General features: G+C 42.1%; 1 protein-coding gene across 1 annotated transcript; it reads left to right on the forward strand.

Annotated features, from left to right (window-relative positions):
* Positions 1-3,561: 3,561 nt before the first annotated feature.
* Positions 3,562-4,389, forward strand: LOC133051723 (N-alpha-acetyltransferase 10-like). The gene is given in 2 exon segments (XM_061136316.1): positions 3,562-3,947; positions 3,950-4,389. Coding segments are annotated over 2 exon segments (705 nt in total). The 5' UTR covers positions 3,562-3,682.
* Positions 4,390-20,126: the final 15,737 nt, after the last annotated feature.

Consider the following 20,126-nt stretch of genomic DNA (forward strand, 5'->3'; position numbering starts at 1 on the left):
GGCAGTGTGTTGACATGGGGAAATTGGAGGACAATAATTAGAAGTGGCGCATATAATGTGATTGGTTCAGGGAGCATTCTTGGCTTACTCTGGTTGATCTTGGGTTGGAAGTCAGGGCCAAAAACAGGGAAGCTGGCAGTCAGTGACCAAGTCCTGATGATCTGGGTCGATGGCTGTAGATGTTATGGTTTGGCTTGCTGAGCTGGATGCTGCAGAAACTGTGGATCAAAGTTCTTTTGTTATATATGGTCTGGCCACTGTCCATCTGTATATTCAGTCTCTCAATTGTTTCCAAATAGTGTACTTGCATTCCTTTATTGTCTGCACCCTGGCAGATAATGGTGTTAGTAAGCCATGGCTATAAAGATATCTGACTACAGTTGTACTAATGTTGAACTGAACAGGGAGAGATGTTAAAAAAAAAAAAAGGAGAGAGAAATTAGATTTACCTGGTAGCCATGGGCAGGACATGCTAGCAAAGAAGAGACTCAGCTACGGAATGATTCTGACTTGGGTTTTGGTGATGCACAAACTGAGCCAAGATATTCCTGGCTTGACCACAGTCTCTTGCACTTTTACTTGTAACTCCCAGTAGTTCTCAAACCTGTTTGCACATGATGATTAAAATCACAATCAATCAAATCAGAATCTTTGAACATGGGTATCAGAAATTAAAAAAACAAAAACAAACCAGATGATTACAATGTGCAGGAAGTTTTGAGAATGAGTGCCCTAGTAGCCATTGCTACTCAAAGTTCGGACCCCCACCCACCAGTAACATCTGTTTTGCCTGGGAGCTTATTAGAATTGCAGATCCCCAGGCTGCACCCTCCGTCTACTGAGTCAGAATCTGCATTGTAACTAAGCTCCAGGTAAACAGCATGCAGATGAAGAGTTCGGGAACCACTGTTAAACCCTTGGTTCAGCACGGCCTCTCTCTGAGGAGAAGCACTAGGTCTATACCCCATTTTGCAGCCCAAGGAAAACATGCCTTCTCCCCTCCCCCACCTCTTTATCTCACTGCAAACACTGCTAGAGGTGGAAACACAGGCCTTATTTTGGAGAAACTGGGAAATCTGTCACCAGCGCTAGAGTGTTTGAAATTAAAAAGCATAGTGTGCTAGTGGACAGTGCAGTTTCTTATCAAAATGCCCAGAAACTTAAGGGAAAAAAGAGCCAAAGGCTCCAAAATACTAATTTTTTCTTTTCCCAGAAAACTCTTTTAGCTTGAAGAGTCAAAGAATACTCTATTACATTTGTCCAAATAAGCCAGGGTCCACAAAAAGACCTCTGACTTTTTCATGTTTTAAAAGTATGTTTATGAGAGAGAAAGGATTTAGAATGAGATTCAGTAAGAATAATGAAATATTTTGTCTTCCTGTGTGTGGAAGAGCTAGCACCCAGATATTCTTATTTCGGATGTGAGGATATGAGGTTAAAGTTTATTGACAAAGATCTTAAACTAAATCAGAGAAAGCATGGTTATTTCTCTAGAACTCTACAAAAAGACAGAGGCTAACACTATAAACTCTATGTTTAATAAAGGAGTTAAATTGTGAGGGTATGCAGCAAGGAAATAATACCAAATGCTAAGTCAAATCCTTAGGAAGAAATGAAGAGAACCAAAAATGGTAAATAAGAAGGATTATGCAACAAACTACAGGGACTTCCCTGGTGGTCCAGTGGCTAAGACTCCACATTCTCAAAGCAGGGGGGCCAGATTTGATCAGGGAACTAGATCCCACATGCTGCAACTGAGATTCCGTGTGCTACAGCTAAGACCCAGCACAGCCAAGTAAATAGTATAAATAAATAAGAATAATACTAAAATATATAAACCAATAACAAGCCGATACCACGATTTCTTTTAAAAAAAAAAACTATAAATATATACTTGCTTTCATTTTATCTCTCAGCGTCTTTAAAAGATAAGATTATATAAACCAATAATTATAACAATGTGTTGTTTGGTTTCTAACATACATGGACATACTATGTATAGCAGTAATAGCACAAAATAGGGGTAGGGAATGGAACTATAGAAGGAAAAAGGCTTTTATATCTTACTGGAATTAAGTTAGTATATCTGAAGTGGATTCTGATAAATTAAGAGGCGTTTTGTAAGTTCTAGAGCCATTAATGACTTAATGTAAGCCTTAAGAAGAAAACTAAGATAAAAAAATTTTAAATATCATTAAAGAAATGAAAATAATACATTAGAAAATATCCACTTACTATAATAAAATGTAGTAAAGAGGGAAAATAGGAACAAAAGATACCAGAGGCATATGAGAAACAAACAAAACAAAATGGTAGATGTAAATTCAACCATATCGATACTAACTGTAAATATAAAAGGATTAGACAATACAATCTAAAAGCCGTGTCTGTCAGATAAACAAAACAAGATCCAACTGTGTGCTGTCCATAGGAGACACACTTTAGATTCAAAACTGAAAGGTATGTTAATGTTTAAGGATGGTAGTGGGTGTTGGCGGTAGGTGAGTACATTTAATCTACTATATATTAGGCACTGAAGTGCAGTGACTTTTGGCCTTAACTATAGCTCTTTTGGGGCTTCCCTGGTGGCTCAGGGGCTTGTAATGCAGGAGCCACAGGAGATGTGGGTTCAATCCCTGGGTCAGGAAGATCCCCTGGAGGAGGACATGGCAACCCACTCCAATATTCTTGCCTGGAGAATCTCATGGACAGAAGAGCCTGATGGGCTACAGTCCATGGGGTTGCAGAGTCAGACATGACTGAAATGACTTAGCATGCCACATGCACAACTCTTTTGTTATGAAAGACCCTAGCCTTCTAAGATGAGGACAATTTCAGTTCCTCCAATGAACAGCCTGGAAGATTCAAATACCCTCCTCTCCTAATCAATTCAAAGATGAGAGAAAAAAGGTGAGGCTAGAAACTATCAAATTATAATTTTCAATAAGGTAAAAACATAGCTAACATCCCTATAATGAATAAGCAAGTTTTAAAGATTTATTTAACTCACAAATGAGGGAGCCAGCAGTATGGTATAGGTATTCCAAAGAAGAATACCAAAACTTAAGCATTTATAGTCTCTGAAAGAAAGAATGCTGAAATAAGATCTCCAAGTTAGAGACAAAATGATAAATATCTGATGGTGCAGTAAGACCATAGTACTTTTCTACTAGTTAGAAATCATTTCTATCCTTAGTTGACAAAAATCTTTTTCAGTTTATCAATTTTTGTACAAGTTAGCATTCAATTTTATAAAAGCCTGGGTATAATCAAGCAAAACATAAGTCAAAGCTGCCTACATTATCTGCCCTGTAGGTAGGCTTATAAAAAGTGTTCTAGAATGGCATTGAAAGGGTGCACTGTAAATCTTTCTGGGTTCCACATTTGGGAACTTTTTTTTCTGTTAACAAAAGTAGATTCAATTGTGGAATACCTTTTAATATAACAGCAACCATCACCTGGCTAATATTTACTGCTAGCTCCTTTCCAGGTTCTCCATGGGTCACATTACATATCTTCACATCATTTCCTCCTCACTGCAAAGCTAAGGGATGGGCCCCCGCTATCCGGGACCTAGCTCCAGCCCTAGCCGTGGCCTGGCAGCCCCGGTGTCACTCCGGAGCGTGGCGGCAGCTGACTGCGCGTTCACGACCCGCTGGGAGCCGCGAGCCTCGCCGCCGTTATGAACATCCACAATGCGAGGCCAGAGGACCTGATGAACATGCAACACTGCAACCTCCTGTGCCTGCCTGAGAACTACCAGATGAAATACTATTTCTACCATGGCCTCTCCTGGCCCCAGCTCTCGTACATCGCCGAGGACGAGAATGGGAAGATCGTGGGGTACGTCCCGGCCAAAATGGAAGAAGACCCAGACGATGTGCCCCATGGACATATCACCTCGCTGGCTGTGAAGCGTTCCCACCGGCATCTTGGTCTGGCTCAAAAGCGATGGACCAGGCCTCCTGAGCCATGATCGAGAACTTCAATGCCAAATATGTCTCCCTGCATGTCCGGAAGAGTAACCGGGCAGCTCTGCACCTCTATTCCAACACGCTTAACTTTCAGATCAGCGAAGTGGAGCCCAAATACTACGCTGACGGGGAAGATGCATACGCCATGAAGCGGGACCTTACCCAGATGGCCGGTGAGCTGAGGCGGCACCTGGAGCTGAAGGAGAAGGGCAGGCATGTGGTGCTGGGCTCCATCGAGAACAAGGTGGAAGGCAAGGGCAGCTCGCTTCCGAGCTCAGGGGAGGCCTGTTGGGAGGAAAAGGGCCTGGTTGCGGAGGACAGCGGTGGTGACAGCAAGGACCTCAGTGAGGTCAGCGAGACCACAGAGAGCACCGATGTCAAGGACAGCTCAGAGGCCTCTGACTCGGCTTCCTAGAGCCCGCCCCTGCTCCCCTCCCTGTCCTGGCCTGCCCATCCCATCCTCACCGCAAGAGGTTTCACAATAAACTTCACCCAGTGGCCAAAAAAAAAAAAAAGCTAAGGGATGGCTGGCTAGTGATTAATTCCAGTTTAGGATGAGAAAATTAAGTAAAATAAGTAGTTTTTCCAGATAAAATAAGTAGTTTCTTCAAGGTCATGTATCCAGTAAAAGGTGTGGACATAATTTGAGTTTGTGGGTTCTCACTCTAAAAGGCTACACATCTCACAAAAACGGTTTATTTATTTATTTTATTATTTATTTTTGGCCGCACAGGCTCTTCGTTGCTGTGTGCAGGCCTTCTCTAGTTGTCGAGAGTGGGAGCTACTTTCTAGATGCAGTGCATGGGCTTCTCATTGCAGGGGCTTCTCTTCTTGCGGAGCACAGGCTCTAGGGAGTGCGTGGGCTTCAGTAGTTGTGGCTCCCAGGCGCTAGGGCACAGGTTCAGCAGCTGTGGCACAGGGGCTTAGTTGCCCATAGCATGTGGAAGATTCGAACCCTTGTCCCCTGAATTGGCAGGAGGATTCTTATCCACTGTGCCACCAGGGAAGTCCCACAAAGAGGGTTTCTAAAATGTCTTTGTATCCACAATAGTGCCTTTAATAGTATATATGTTCAATATGCGTTTCTGGTGAATTCCCTGAAAATTCAACCCATACAAGAAACGATGAAGTAATAATTCTGGAAGCTCCTTTCTTTGGTGCTTCTGTACAATTTCTCCCTCTCTGAAGGAAATTCTTCTCTTTCAGATTTCTCTTCTCCTCCCCCAGTTAAAGGTACAGAAAGTCACATGGTGATTGCATCACTCCAAGATACCAAGCAAGTTAGGACCAAGTAATGGACATAAATCTTCATTCTTTATCACAAAGTACTAGCAGTGGAAATGTACTGGCCCATGTCAGGGGTTAGTTTTAAAATTCCACCATCTATTTCACCGAGACATCTAAAGACTTCACAGACAATAATCATTCCTTAGATCAACTGAGGAAGTGAGTGGGCATGACCTAACATTATTATTTTTCTGCAGATGGGAGAATAGATAGGCTACGCAAACCTGAGGTCATGGAGCAGCTCTTTGGAAGAATGTAGAAAAGAGAGCCAACATTTTCAACTGAAACCTAAAAAGTTTTATCTATCAGACAATCCCTCTCAAAGCTGTTTTCTTCCATTCTGATGTCTCCTTTCTTAAGGAAAGAGGATGCCAAAAAGATGACTGATTAAAAATGGAGGAGAGAAAATACTGCAGAAAAAGGATGTCTCAGACATGTGGGGCAATGACAATTTTCTTGTTTTAATCAACAGTGAATGCTTTTTCTATTTCCATGCTAGTGATCCCATTCAGCAAGATGTTATCGCCAAACACCTGGTAGGTGTCATATACTCTTAACACTGCCCTGTGGGAATCCAGAGCCCATATATGATCATGTGCTAGAGAAGACTTGAAATTAGTAATCAAAATGGTTCTGTCTGGATGTCCTTTTCCATAAATGATTCACTTAGAGATCTCTTTCTGGTTAAGCAATTTGAATGTGTGCAGGTGTTCCACACAAACTGGCATGCCATTGTTGTCAAAGTCAATCTTATCTTCAGTAGCACCCTTGTAATGAACCAATCTGATCATTCTATTTCGTGGCGCACAACACAACACCTGGCTTGTGCCCCAGTAGACAGCTCAGATAAATGACAAAGGCAGGGCGTTGGCAACCACGGCGCTGACCCCACTTGTCCTTTATCTAGACAATCAGAGCTGGTCTGCATTTGGAAAAAGCCTTGATGCACAGGCATGAGCCAGAGGAAGGGAGGCTAAAGGATGCAGAGGATAAAGAGATGAGAGATGCAACAGTATTGGCAGCTTCTCAATCAGGCAGAGCAGATGGCTTTGTGGGTCAGGCAATCTGTCACAACCACTCAGCTTTGCTGATGCCTGGTGGAAGCAGCCATAGGTCAGACACAAGTAAATGGGTGTGACTGTGCCTTAATAAATCTTTATTTACAAAAAGAGGTGGCTGGCTGGATTTTGCCTGCAGACTAGAATTGGCCCCCTGCCTGAATTAGAGAACAGGTGCTCCCCGCCCCATTTCCTTACCCTATGCTGTGACTTCAGAACCGCAAGATGATGATCTGAACTGGGAGTGTCTTAACCTTCTCATCCCGGATAGCTCAGTTGGTAAAGAATCTGCCTGCAATGCAGGAGACCCCGGTTCTATTTCTGAGTCAAGAAGATCTCCTGGAGAAGGGATAGGCTACCCACTCCAGTTTCTTGGGCTTCCCTTGTGGCTCTGCTGGTAAAGAATCCACCTGCAATGTGGGAGACCCCGGTTCGATCTCTGGCTTGGGAAGATCCCCTGGAGAAGGGAAAGGCTACCCACTCCAGTATTCTGGCCTGGAGAATTCCACGGAGTGTATAGTCTGGGGGTTGCAAAGAGTTGGACACAACTGAGCAACTTTCACTTTAACCTTCTCAACACATCTCAGAAAGTGGGCGCCTTCAAGATCTTTTTTTACAGTTAGGCAGATGGGTACAATCGGAACCCGTCCATGTAGCCTTGCCCAGATTACAAAATTAAAAAAAATAAAAGACATCGCCGGCCCCCTAGAAGCTCAGCATCTTGTCTGGGAGGCACAGCCCTGCTGCTGTGTGTAGCTGAAGCTCATTCGATTCTGATGCTGTGCGGTGCCCCCTCTGTGTGCTGGTGTCACCCGCGGCTCAGTCAGATGGCCCCACAGTTCTCTGGGGTTGGGGAACATGGCTCTGCTGGGCAGGGTCTGCATTTGAGAATGAGGGCCTCCTTAAATTTTGTGTCCTAGATGTGTAACTTGCCTCACCTTTGTCCTAACCCTGGCTAGAAGCTCCAAGGGGCACGTGGTACCTTGGCTATTTTACTTGGCTCTGGCCCATGTACACACAAGAATGGTAACAATCCCCAAAATGACAATTGTAGCTTATATAACACACCATTGCCACTTTTTTTCAGGGACTTCATATAGTTTGCCCTAAAATCATTTACCAATTTGCTAATGATCAGGCACTTGGCTCCCGGAATTATTACTCCTTACAACAAGTTCTGCAAAACAGGCATGACTCCCATCTTACAGCTAAGGAAAGTGAGTGGCATCAAAGCCACACACCTCACTCAGGTTCATACCACTGGTCAGAGGTCGTGTCAAAGTTCCAAAGTAGACTGGCCCAAGTCATACACCTCAACTGGCTATTTTTCTCACCACACCGGATATTTCTATAGGAAGACAGAAACTGACAGCTACAGGTGTGGTGTAACTTGAGGCCATCCAAACAGAGGTTTACTCTATTAGATCAGCAGTGACCTGAAATAATCCACGTTATGCAAACACATTAGTGCCAGCTTTTAAGGGAAGCGCAGACCTTGGAGTGTTTGCAGAAGATGGAGCTCATAAAAAGGCCTCGTGAATGACTAACTGCAGTTGAGAGAGATCTTATAGGTGGGGCAGGGTGGATCTCCACCCACAGAGAGCTGCAAAACCTTTCACTAGAAAATTCTGTTTTAAGGCCCAGTGAGGCAGTTTAATCTTTGTCCGTTTTCTAGGAAAATTATGGTTTTATATATTTTCTTTTTTGTAGATGAAAAAGTGATTTTATTGCTAAACATGGCCATTGTGAAAATCTGTTCGGAGCCTCAGGAGTTGCTCCAAGTTTTTGACTGCAAGGGAAAAAAAAAAAGACATTATTCAATGGAACCGTTATCCTTTGCTTTTTGGAGTGGGCCATATGAAAGTGGAGGTCAAAACTGCCAAATGCTGGTAATTTCAGATGGTTCAACCCAATATCTAGGTAAAAGGAGGTCTGGCAAACTTTTCCTGAAGGGCCACATAGTAAATACTTTAGGCCTTGCCAGCTGGAAATAAGGCCTCTGCCTGCTACTCACCTCTGCCATTGTACCATGAAACCAGCCATAGAAAATATGTAAATGAATGGATGTGGCTATATTCTAATTAAGCTTTCCTTATAGAAATGAATGGTAGGCTAGATGTGGCATGCAGGCCACAGTTTACCAGCCCCTGATCTAGAGTTTGTTCTTTGAAGTTTTGGTTTTGTTGTTGTTCACCGCTTTTGTTTTTGACAATATTTTAATGTTATAATAATGAAGATTTAAAAAACAAATCCTAGATGGTGCAGATCTTCTCTGAAGGGCAGAGAAATGGGTTGGCTGTGCTGCAGACATATGACGAGGCCAGCTGTTTTCACTCTACATTGCTAGTTGAAAGAGCCATCCGGTCTCATAACAAGTTCCAAGCTTCAGTGTGGTATTTCAAAAATAGAACTTGTTGCTGAAACATCTCTGTCCTTAAGCATTGGGAGGGGATGCTAAAGCAATATCATGTGCCAAATACATTACGTGTCCAATACTGTCATTAGGTAATACACGAGAATCTCTGATTTCTGTATCTAAATATTTAATCATGTGCATGCAAATAAGAACATGGTGAATGGATGCTGAAAGAATAAATAGATGACAAATAATATGGCTTCACCTGAATGTACAGCAGCCAGTGGTCCCCAACCTTTTTGGCACCAGGGACCAGTTTTGTGGAAGATAATTTTTTCACACATGGTGGTAGGGGTGTGGGGGTGAGGGATGGTTTCAAGATGATTCCAGGGCACTCCATTTACGGTGCACTTTATTTCTATGATTATTACGTCAGTTCCACCTCAGATCATCAGGCATGAGACCCCGGAGGTTGGGGATCCCTGTGCTGGAGGGTATCAGCGTGTGTATGCTGACTCACAATGGCATTGTGATCACTCTCACAGGGTTGAATTCCAGGTCTAGGTTCCCTATTGAACCTTGGGCAACTTGTTTAGACCATCCCACTGCTCCTCCGTCATCTATAAAACTGAAAGACTGAATGAGATCAGAGGGCTTTAAACTCTGATATCTCTGGGGCCAGGCCGATAAGGAGATAATAAGCACAGGGTACAATATCAGATGTTAAGTTGATTCTACTAGAATCTGCTTTCTTCTGTGGGTTTTAAACCAAAAGACTAAGTTTTTTATAGCAGTTTTAGGTTCATGGCAAAGTCAAGGGGAAGATATGAAGATTTCCCACATACTCCCTGCTCCCACATGTGCACAGCCTCTCCCAACATCAATATTCCCCCACCAGAGACGTATAAAGGTCAACAGTTGGTAAACCTACACTGATGCATCATTATCACCTAAAGTCCACAGTTCCCGCGACAACATTCCAGTTCACTCTTGGTGTTGTACATTCTAGGGTTTGGACAAATGTATAATAACATGTATCCATCACTATAGTATCTTACAGGGTATAACAGTGTCACTGCCCTGAAAATCCTCTGTGTTTCACTTATTCATCCTTTCCACTCTCTTAACCCCTGGCAACCACTGATCTGTTTACTCTCTCCATAGTTTTGCCTTACTGAGAATATTGTGCAGTTGGAATCATACAGCACACAGCCTTTTCACATTGGCTTGTTTCACTTAGCAACATGCATTTAAGGTTTCTCCATGTTCTTTTTTTTTTTTTTTTTTCCTTTCATGGTTTGGGAACTCATTTCTTTTTAGAGCTGAAAAATACTCCATTGTCTGAATGTACCACACTTTGCTTATCCATTCACCTACTTAAGGACATCTTGGTTGATCCCAACCTTTGGCAATGATGAATAAAACTGCAATAAACATCTGTGTGCAGGATTTTGGGTAGACATAAGTTTTCAGCTCCTTTGGGAAAATTCCAAAGGGTGTGATTTTGGGGTGGTATGCTAAAGGCATGCTTAATTTTGCAAGAAGCTGTCAACCTGTCTTCCAAAGTGGCTATACCATTTTGCACTCTCACTAGCAGTGAGTCCTGTTGCTCCATGTCCTCGCCAGTGTTCTAGATTTGGGCCATACTAATAGGTGTCAAGAGGTCTCTCACTGTTGTTTCAATTTGCATTCCCCTGATGACATGAAGATGACATAAAACATCTTTTCACTTATGCCGCCTTTCAGAAAAAAGTAGAAGACAAACAAAACCACTTGTGAAGTTCATCTTGGCTCATGAGTTGATCCCCTGGATTAAAGTAGGGTTTATCCACTTCAGCACTACTGACATTGTGTGCCAGATAATTTTTGGCTTGGAGGGCTGTCTTGTGCTTTACATTTAGTAGCATCCTTGGCTGCTACCCATTAGATGCCAGCTGTGCCCACCTCCACTCTCCAAGTAGTGGCAAGAGAAAATGTCGCCAGGTATCTACAAGCACCAGAAATACTGCAAATTGTCCCCATGGGGGCAAAATCGCCCCTGAGTGATAACCACCGAGGTTGTGAGGTTACTACAGAAACGTGGGTTTGAGGCATGAGCTATTTCAGTGCTATTCAAATTGTGGTCCATGGACTCACAGCATCAGTGTTACTTGGTAGTGTCTTTGAAATGCAAGTTCATGAGCCCCCCTCCATACCTATTGACTCAGACTCTGTTGGGATAGGGCGGTGGAATCTGTTTTAGGAGGACATCAGGGTGACTGAGGCTCACTGAAGTCTCAGTAGCACTGGGGTAGATTCTTAGGGGAGCAAGTCAAGCTCTTGCCCTGCTGAACGAAGGTAAGATAAATGGGGATGATTAGGATTTTGACTGACAGAGAGCAAAATGCTGGAGGAAGAAAAATAGAAGTGCATTTCATTTTTCATCAGTGAGAAAGAAAAGAAGAGAAAGAAAGACTAGATTTTTAAGGCATTTGATGAATGGGCTTTAAGGATTTAAATAACATGGATTTCCTGAGATGAACATTGTTCACTGCCAATCTGGACAGCCATACCTCGCTTTATTATGCTTTGCAGATATTGAGCATTTTACAAATTGAATATTTGTGGCTAAAGGCTCAGATGATGGTCTGCGTTTTTTAGCAATAAAGTTTTGGTTCTGGCGGGGGAGGGTTTTTTGTTTTTTTTTTTTAATCTTTTGTCTATACCGAGCAGCATGTGGGATCGTATTCCCTGATCAGGGATCGAACCCACACTCTCTGCACTGGAAGCCTGAAGTCTTAACCACTGCCCTACCAGGGAAGTCCCACAATAAAGTATTTTTAAATTAAGCTATGTACATTGATTTTTTAGACATAATGCCATTGTACTATACTTTAATACAGTATAGTGTAAACATAAGTTTTGTATGTACTAGGAAACCAAAAAAGTACATGTGACTTGCTTTATTGCAATATTTGCTTTACTGTAGTGTTCTGGAACCAAACCCACAATATCTCAGAGGTCTACCTGTGTATAGTATCCAGGCTCTCTTAAAACATTTGGACCACCATGTCTATAATGAATAGATGCCAATCACAGGGGCTGCCTGGTCCAGTAGAATTCCTCCCCCCCCTTGATTGTGACTCTGCCCCCTCCTCTGCCTCTCACTCACTTTCTCTTCACCTCCTACCTACATCTCTTCCCCCAACCAAGAGTGAGCATGTGACTCAAGCCTGACCAATCAGGTTCCTCCTTTCAAACAAGCTCTAGTAAGTTGGCTCCAGAGAAAGACTCCCACAAGCAGAGAGAAGCAGAGGTAGAAACAGGGAAAGCTGATGATACTGGAGCTGGTTCCAGTTACTCCTACGTCCTTCCTGTGGTTTGCATGTGAGGGCAAGTAAATGCCTCCTCTTTTTGCCTTAGGTTATCTGACTCAGCTTTCTGTCACTTGCAACCACAAAGCCCTGACTGATACACAACTCAGCAACTGTAATCTGGCAAACAGGATTGCCTAGCACCTGCTGAGGATTATGTCCTGGATTTAGGATTGCAAAATACATTGTAAAACAATCCTAATCCATTAACTTTTCTTTTGATTGACAAATTCCCGTGAATATTTATCACAGGGACATAAAGCTAAAAGAGATTTTACATATTATTGTTTTGACTTGATTATGAAAAAGGTTTTCCCTCTATTTCTGTCTCTACATTGCTTTAGAAAAAAATAATTTCTATAATGTTTAGATCTTTTTTGTTTAAAGAACTAGACCTCATGAAATAACCCAGAGTGAGGGGTGCTGGGGTGTGTGTGTGTTAGTGTATGTGTAATAACTGTTCATTGAAGGAAATTGGAGCAATCCAGGAAGGAAAAGGAAGAAAATTAAACTGATCTACAATCCTACTAATGAAAGATAAGCATGATTAACATTTTTTGTTTCTTCAATTTCTTTTCTTCCACATAGAAAGTTTAAAGTCCTATGTATTGCACCTCCAGAAATCATCAAACACACCCAGACGTACCTATTAGGCATGCTGAACTATGCTCATCTCTTTACAAAATTAACCTAATGGTATCTTTCCTGTGACCTCTTGATATTTATAGTCTAAACCAGGGGTCAGCAAGCATATTTTTGTGAAAAGCCAGGTAGTAAATATTTCAGGCATTGGGAATCATATAATCCTGTTGCAACTACACAACTCTGACCATTGTAGGAGGAAAGCAGCCATGGATAGTATGTAAATAAGTGGGTGTGGCTTTATTTCAATGAAACTTTATTTACAAAAACAGGCATGCAGGCTGAGTTTCCCATCCCTATTCTAAACAAAACCAACAAGTGAGCATTTTAATGCCAACCAATAAAAGCAGTCTCCTACCTTAATCTACCATCATTTCACTTGGTAAGGACTGAGAAGGACAACAGTATTGTCCTGTAGGGACTTCCCTGGTGGCTCAGACGGTAAAGCATCTGCCTACAATGCAGGAGACCTGGGTTCCATCCCTGGGTTGGGAAGATCCCCTGGAGAAGGAAATAGCAATCCACTCCAGTACTCTTGCCTGGAAAATCCCATGGATGGAGGATCCTGGTAGGCTACAGTTCATGGGGTCACAAAGAGTCGGACATGACTGAGTGACTTCACATTATCCTGTAGAGACATCATGAGAGAAAAAGATGAACAAGTGTTACTGGGAATAAAGTCTATACTGTCAAATGTTCTCATATCCACAGGGACAAATACATACCCTGGGAAATGCTTCCAGGACAATAAGCCAAAAATGATGGTCTCAATGCTCAGATTCATAGTTAGCACTAGAACTTATCTTGAACATCTGCTAGCAAAGCCAGTGGAAGCTGTGCTAGTTCTTATCTATGAGACAAAGCCTTGCTTCTCTAACATGTATTTCTTTCTGTGAAAGCTAAAGAAATAGAACACTGCTGGGCCCTGATGTGGCTGACACTCCCTGACGCCCCACTGATCACACCAAGTGGTCCCCAGTTTCTCCTGGTTCTAAGGGACGTGAAGATGAACGGGAACCTTGCTCTGGATCAGTTCTGGAACTCTCCAGACATTGGAATTTCCCTCGGAAATGGGTCAGGAGAAGAAGGATAGGCGCTCGGGCCACTTCTCGGCCCCTCACTGGAGGATTGCTGATTTCCCAGCAAACACTGGGGCAGAGCCAGCTGCACTTCTTTCAAAGGGAAGAGCTGATTCCCACAGGAGCTGGCTTGTTGGGGAGTCTTGCTTTTCCCTGACAGGGCTGACTCATGGGCTGTACTGTAGCCAAGACACCCTAAGAGCTAGCTCAGAAAGAGAAGGCTGTGATAATTACTCCCCAAGGGCAGCAGAAACTTGCTCCTGAGGATTCATTCTCAGGAGCCAGAGGGCACACTCTGGGAGTGAGAGCTGGAGGAAGGTTGAAAGCTGAGGCTTTTGGAAGGGAGCCACAGGAGAGGGTCTCGAATAAGAGCCTGACATGGGGAAATGACAACCAAGCTTGGAACGTCCACGTGGGAGGTGGCGGGAAACCAAGCCAGGACTGGAGCTTGGGAGATCACGATTTGGGGTTTGAGAAAGAGCAGGAAAAATCCAAACTGTCTTTGAGTTTGGCCCTTGAAGCCTAACCCAGCAGAGGTCAAGCAAATCCCCTAAAGTGGAGGCAGCAGCCTGGTTCTCCAAACCTTGATTCGCATAAGAATCAGTTGAAGAGATCAAAATGCAGATGCCTGTACCTTCCTTTCAGGAATTCATACTCAGTGAATGTTAAAGAAGGGCTTTGGGATTTACATTTTAATCAACATTCCAGGAGATTGAGATGCACTGGTCCTTGAACCATGCTTTGAGGAAGACTGGACATAAAAAGATAAAATTATATCTTCTCTTCTATCATACCTATAACCATCTCAGTGGTAGCTAGGCCACCAACCTGGACCTTTTCACTTCCCTAGTCTTTTTAATCTTAAAAGCCCTTTTGCACCTACTGTTGTTGTTCAGTCGCTCATTCATGCCCGACTCTCTTCAACCCCATGGACTACATCATGCTAGGCTCCCCTGTCCTTTATTATGTCCCAGAGTTTGCTCAAACTCATGTCCATTGAGTCGGTGATGCCATCCAACCATCTCATTCTCTGTTGCCCCTATCTCCTCCTTCCCTCAATCTTTCCTAGCATCTGGGTCTTTGCCATTGAGTTGGCTCTTCGCATCAGATGGCCAAAGTATTGGAGCTTCAGTCCTTGTAATGAATATTCAGGGTTGATTTCCTTTAGGATTGACGGGTTTGATCTCCTTGCTGTCCAAGGGACTCTCAAGAATCTTTGCACCTATGACTTGCTATAGTTTTCCTCTAACAATGTTTTGAGGTGGGAATTTTTATAGAAACTTTACAGGCAAAGACGCTGAGGCTCACAGCACTTCACGTATATTAGTAAGTGTCCACACTCACTGCTCAGGCCACAGTGTCAGTGCCACATTACATCAGATTCTTGAGCGAAAAATGAAAAATTATGGAATCTAGAAATCCTGCCCAAATCTCCTGGGTCTTCGGGGACTAGATGACTTGGCCCTAGAGACTCCTCTCTGTCTTATGCATAGAATGCATATGATATGATGATAGCCCCGGCAGAGATGAGCTCTTTAAATGTGAGGAGAGAGTAAATGGGTATGAAGGCACTAATAAAAAGACCAGTGCTTGCACAGCTGCTGGCCCAGCTCACAGAGTCTAGGGGCAGAAACACCAGAGTTGGCGAGATTTACACCAGCAAAGAAGATCCAGGAAGGACCTGTAGTCAGTCAGGGGAAGCGGATGAGATGTGGGTTTCTTGCCACTCCCCATTACCTTGGCCTGGATCCTTCAGGTGCAAGTAGGAGGTTTTAGGGTCAGCAGAGGAAGCAAGAACCATATTGTCTGGGTAGACTTAGGGTAGAACCCACCATCTGTAATGGGTGTCTGGTCTGCCCTCAGAATTAAGGCAGGGAGTGATCTCAGTCTTGTAAAGAGTCCTTTTCTCATGTTTACCACCTAGGGATAGGGCAGTGTGGACAGTGCTCAGTTCCCTGGGTCGGGAAGATCCCCTGGAGAAGGAAATGGCAACCCACTTCAGTATTCTTGCCTAGGAAATCCCATGAACAGAGGAGCCTGGTGGGCTACAGTCCATGGCGTTGCAAAAGAATTGGACTTAGCAACTAAACAATAACAACAAACCAACATCAGGAGCAGGAGATCAATTTCCATCATTTTTTTTTCTTACTGTTTTCTGCTTATTTCAGGCTATTTGCTTTACTAGAAAGCAAAGATGTACAAGAGGCTTAGAAAAAAAACTAAAAGCTATTTAATTCTGATAAATATTCTGTATTAATTTATTAATCATTAACTTATCTCCCTATTCTCTTCCAAAACAATTTAAAACAACTTAAAAAATACAAGTAGTTGTAGCAGATTTTATTTTCCAAAAAACAGCCACAGAAATACTTCTCATCCTTTCCACAATTTTGTCATACTCCTACTTAAAGAAGGATTTGATATTCACACTACCATATATAAAATAAACAAGAAGGACCTACTGGATACAACAGGGAACTATATTTAATATACTGTAATAACATAGAAAAGAATCTGAAAAAGAATATATGTGTGTGTATATATATATATATATATATACACACATACATATATATGGACATAAGTTTGAGCAAACTCTGGGAGATAGTGAAGGACAGGGAAGCTTGGCGTGCTGCAGTCCATGGGGTCGCAAAGAGTGGGACATGACTTAGCAACTGAACAACAACAATATATATATAACTGAATGACCTCTGTTGTACACTTGACACTAACACATTGTAAATTAACTATAAATCAATTTTAAAATAAAAATTAATTAAAAAGAAAGAATTGATTTCCTTTCTTTGGGAAAGACTGTGAGACAACCCTTAGGAAAGAATGTAGCAGAAGTGACCTCCAATAGTAGGTCATAAAGGGCAATATAACATCTCTGCCCAGCTTATCCTTATCTTGGGAGGCTCACCCTTGGCAATCACCCACCATGTTGGCCATATGGAGAGATAACATGGAGGCATTCCGCCCACCGTCCCAGCTGTTTTTTTCTTCCGGTCTAACAGCCGGCATCAACTTCCACATATCTGACTGAGCAAACCTTTGAATGATTTCAGCCCATTGCCTTTGAGGAGCCCCAGCTGATGCCAAGTGTAACAGAAACCAGCTATTCTGTCAAGCCATCCCCAAAATGTCAGTGAGCAAAATAAATGCGGATGCTGTCTTAAGCCACTAAGTGTGGAGATGGTTTGATCTATGGCACTAGATAACTGAAACACTACTATAATCTTATTCCGCAGTTATGAGAGTTAGGTAAAAGGAAAATCAGATTAGAAAAATAATAAGGCAAGGAATAAGAAGAGTGTGGAGAGAACCAAAGCTTTATTAGGCTCTGAAATATGAGGGTTTTGTTGCTATTATTTTTGCCCAAGCTTTCTGGTCAAAAGGAACATACTTTAAGGCAGTGTTTCTGAATCTCAACTGTGCTCACAAATCACCTGAGAATCTTGTTAAAATGCAGAGTCTGTACACCCGAAACTGACTCAAAACTGTAAATCAGCTATACCTCAAGTTTTTAAAAATGCAGATTCTAATTCAACAGGTCTGGGGTGGAGCCCAAGATTCTCTATTTCTAACAAATATCCAGGTGTTGTCAAAATTTCTGTTGCCAGAACCACACTTTGAAAATTTAAGTAGGTCTGTTTGACATCTTTTGACAACTTTTCTGCAACACATAAAAATGAGCTTCATGAGCTGTTTCTTAGAAGGACCCTTCATCGTATAATTAACACATAAGGCAGAAGGAAATTTGCTAAGTGATCCATGCAGGGTACAAGCAATGAAGATCAAGTACAAAGCTTGCTAGGCTTGGCTCGGTGCAAGGGTAGGTTTTAGAATACCTGAGGATGGACTTCATTTCTTTTAAGCAATCTTCCAACAATACTGTTTCTTGTAAGTATGCTCTTTTTTTGGCTGCACCGTGTGATATTCAGGATCTTAGTTCCCCGACTAAGGGATGGAACCCATTCCCCCTGCATTGGGAGCACAGAGTCTTAACCACTGGGCTGCCAGGGAAGTTCCTTGTAAATGTACCTTTGATAAGATTATCAGAGCAGACTGTTCAGGGTTAATGTCCCTGATGAGAACACAGAGCCAGACATTTTCTGTGGCCAATTAAAGGATGATTCATAGGCTTCAACCATCAAAAAGAGGGTATAGTTTGGTTCATCTTAAGATATGGAAAATGCCAACTCAAGACAAGTGTTTGAATGAATGTCCACACATTCATCATGATGTCACACAGCCATTATGTGAGGAAGGCAAATTAAGAACATGTCGGTGGAAAAGATCAATATCTCCCTCAGCAAACCACTCTGGACTACTCTAGTGAAAGTTGCTCAGTTTTTGCGACCCCATGGACTATACAGTCCATGGAGTTCTCCAGGCCAGAATATTGGAGTGGGTAGCCTTTCCCTTCTCCAGGGGATCTTCCCAAGCCAGGGATCAAACCCAGGTCTCCTACATTGCAGGAGGATTCTTTACCAGCTGAGCCACAAGGGAAGCCCAAGAACACTGGAGTGGGTAGCCTATCCCTTCACCAGCAGATCTTCCTGACCCAGGAATTGAACCTAGCTCTCCTACACTGCAGACGGATTCTTTACCAACTGAACTATCAGGGAAGCCCTGATGACCATTCTAAACTACTGACAAATGAATGGCCAAGACCTCAAATGTGGGCCACTCTATGCTCAGAGGAACCCCACAAAATAAGTGCTATCTGCTCTGTTAGGGGATATTTTATACTGAGCTTGACCTTCAAGGTTATAAAAATAGAGGCTTTGCCTGACCAGTCAGTATAACTTAGCCCTTCACCTCTCTCCATTCATAGAGGCAAAGGATGAGAAATGATCAAAAGAAGCTACAAATGACTGAAACCTTTGCTTCACACATTTCACTAAAAGTGTTTGGGTTACAACAACTGTCAATTATAGACAGAAATTCCTAGAGCCTGCCTGTTTCTCATGGAGAATACTGAACTGAGAAACCCAGGCTTGTAGTCCATGGGGGAAATTGGCAATGAATAAAAAAGGATTGTCTAATGCATAAACTTGGATCCATAATTTGCAGACAAAAGAGAATTTAAGTTTGCAGAATCAGAATGGACTGTGGTCTGGGCTCAACCAAATGACAAATACCTAGAATGGAGCCTGTATATAGCACTCCTTGATGGAATTTATTTAAAAGTAATTGTGAATCCGCACCTAGCTTATAGATAATTCAAAAATTGACAAGGATGGGGTAAAGTGGCTGAAGAAAGAGGAAACTGTCAGAAGGAAGCCGACCATGATCAACTTTTTTGGTACAAACAGAATTAGCTTCTTAGCATTAAAAAGATTTCTATTTTAAACTCAGTGCTTCAGAAAACCATGACAAATTTTTAGCTAATGAAATAATAGTTTTATTATCAAAATGAGAGAGTACTCATGTTTAGATAGCTAAAGAAAAATATAATTTATTAGTTTAAGGATCAAAGCCATATCTAAAGGAATGAGCAGCTTCACCAAGCAATGAGATATATGTTTCTGGAAGAATTCAAGCTGATGGACATTTGCTGGAGAGAACATCTCACAATGGGTAGGAACAGGAGCTACCTGACAGGTAAGAGACAGCTGGAATCCAAGTTTCTAGGATTCCCTGACATCTACAATCTGCTTTTTGACATCTGTTTATACCCCGTGGGGTGAATTTTTATACTGAAGTAAATATATTAGATGACGTTCTCTGAAGTTAAGAAGCTTTGAGCAGTAAAGCCCCCAAAGGTCATTTTGTCCATTTTCTCTCATTTTACAGTTGAGGAGACCAGGTCCAGTTTTATTCATGATGGCCCAGTCATATATTGTAGGTAGTGGTGGCAAAACTGAGATTAAGAGCTTACATTTCAGTATTTCCAGTCCATGTGTGTGTCTGTGGTTTTAGGCAATAAACATATCTAATTAACATTATAGTTTCCACATCATAGTCACTCCTTGCAAATCTAAACTTTTTTGGTAAGCTTTTGTTGCATGTGGTTCTACTGAAACTCTATGAAGACACAATTAACTTTAATTAGGAAAAATGTCAAAGATACACAAAAGTAGGGAATTAAACTTTCATGTACCCTATATCCAGATTCAGCAATTATCAAATTTTGCCACACTTGATTTATATGTCCCTTTTCATCTTTGCTGAAGTATTTTAAACAAATCCTAAATGCTATATCTTATTACTTCTAAATATTTCCATATTCATCTCTAAAAAAATAGACGTTTTCTTATATAGAACCACATTCATGCTAAACCAAATAAATACCCAAGACCTAGTCTACAATCAAATTTTCCCCAATTGTCTTAGAAATCTCAACTTCCCCTGCTCACACACACACACAT

Source organism: Dama dama, chromosome X (assembly GCF_033118175.1).
Source record: "Dama dama isolate Ldn47 chromosome X, ASM3311817v1, whole genome shotgun sequence".
Lineage (NCBI taxonomy): Eukaryota > Metazoa > Chordata > Mammalia > Artiodactyla > Cervidae > Dama > Dama dama.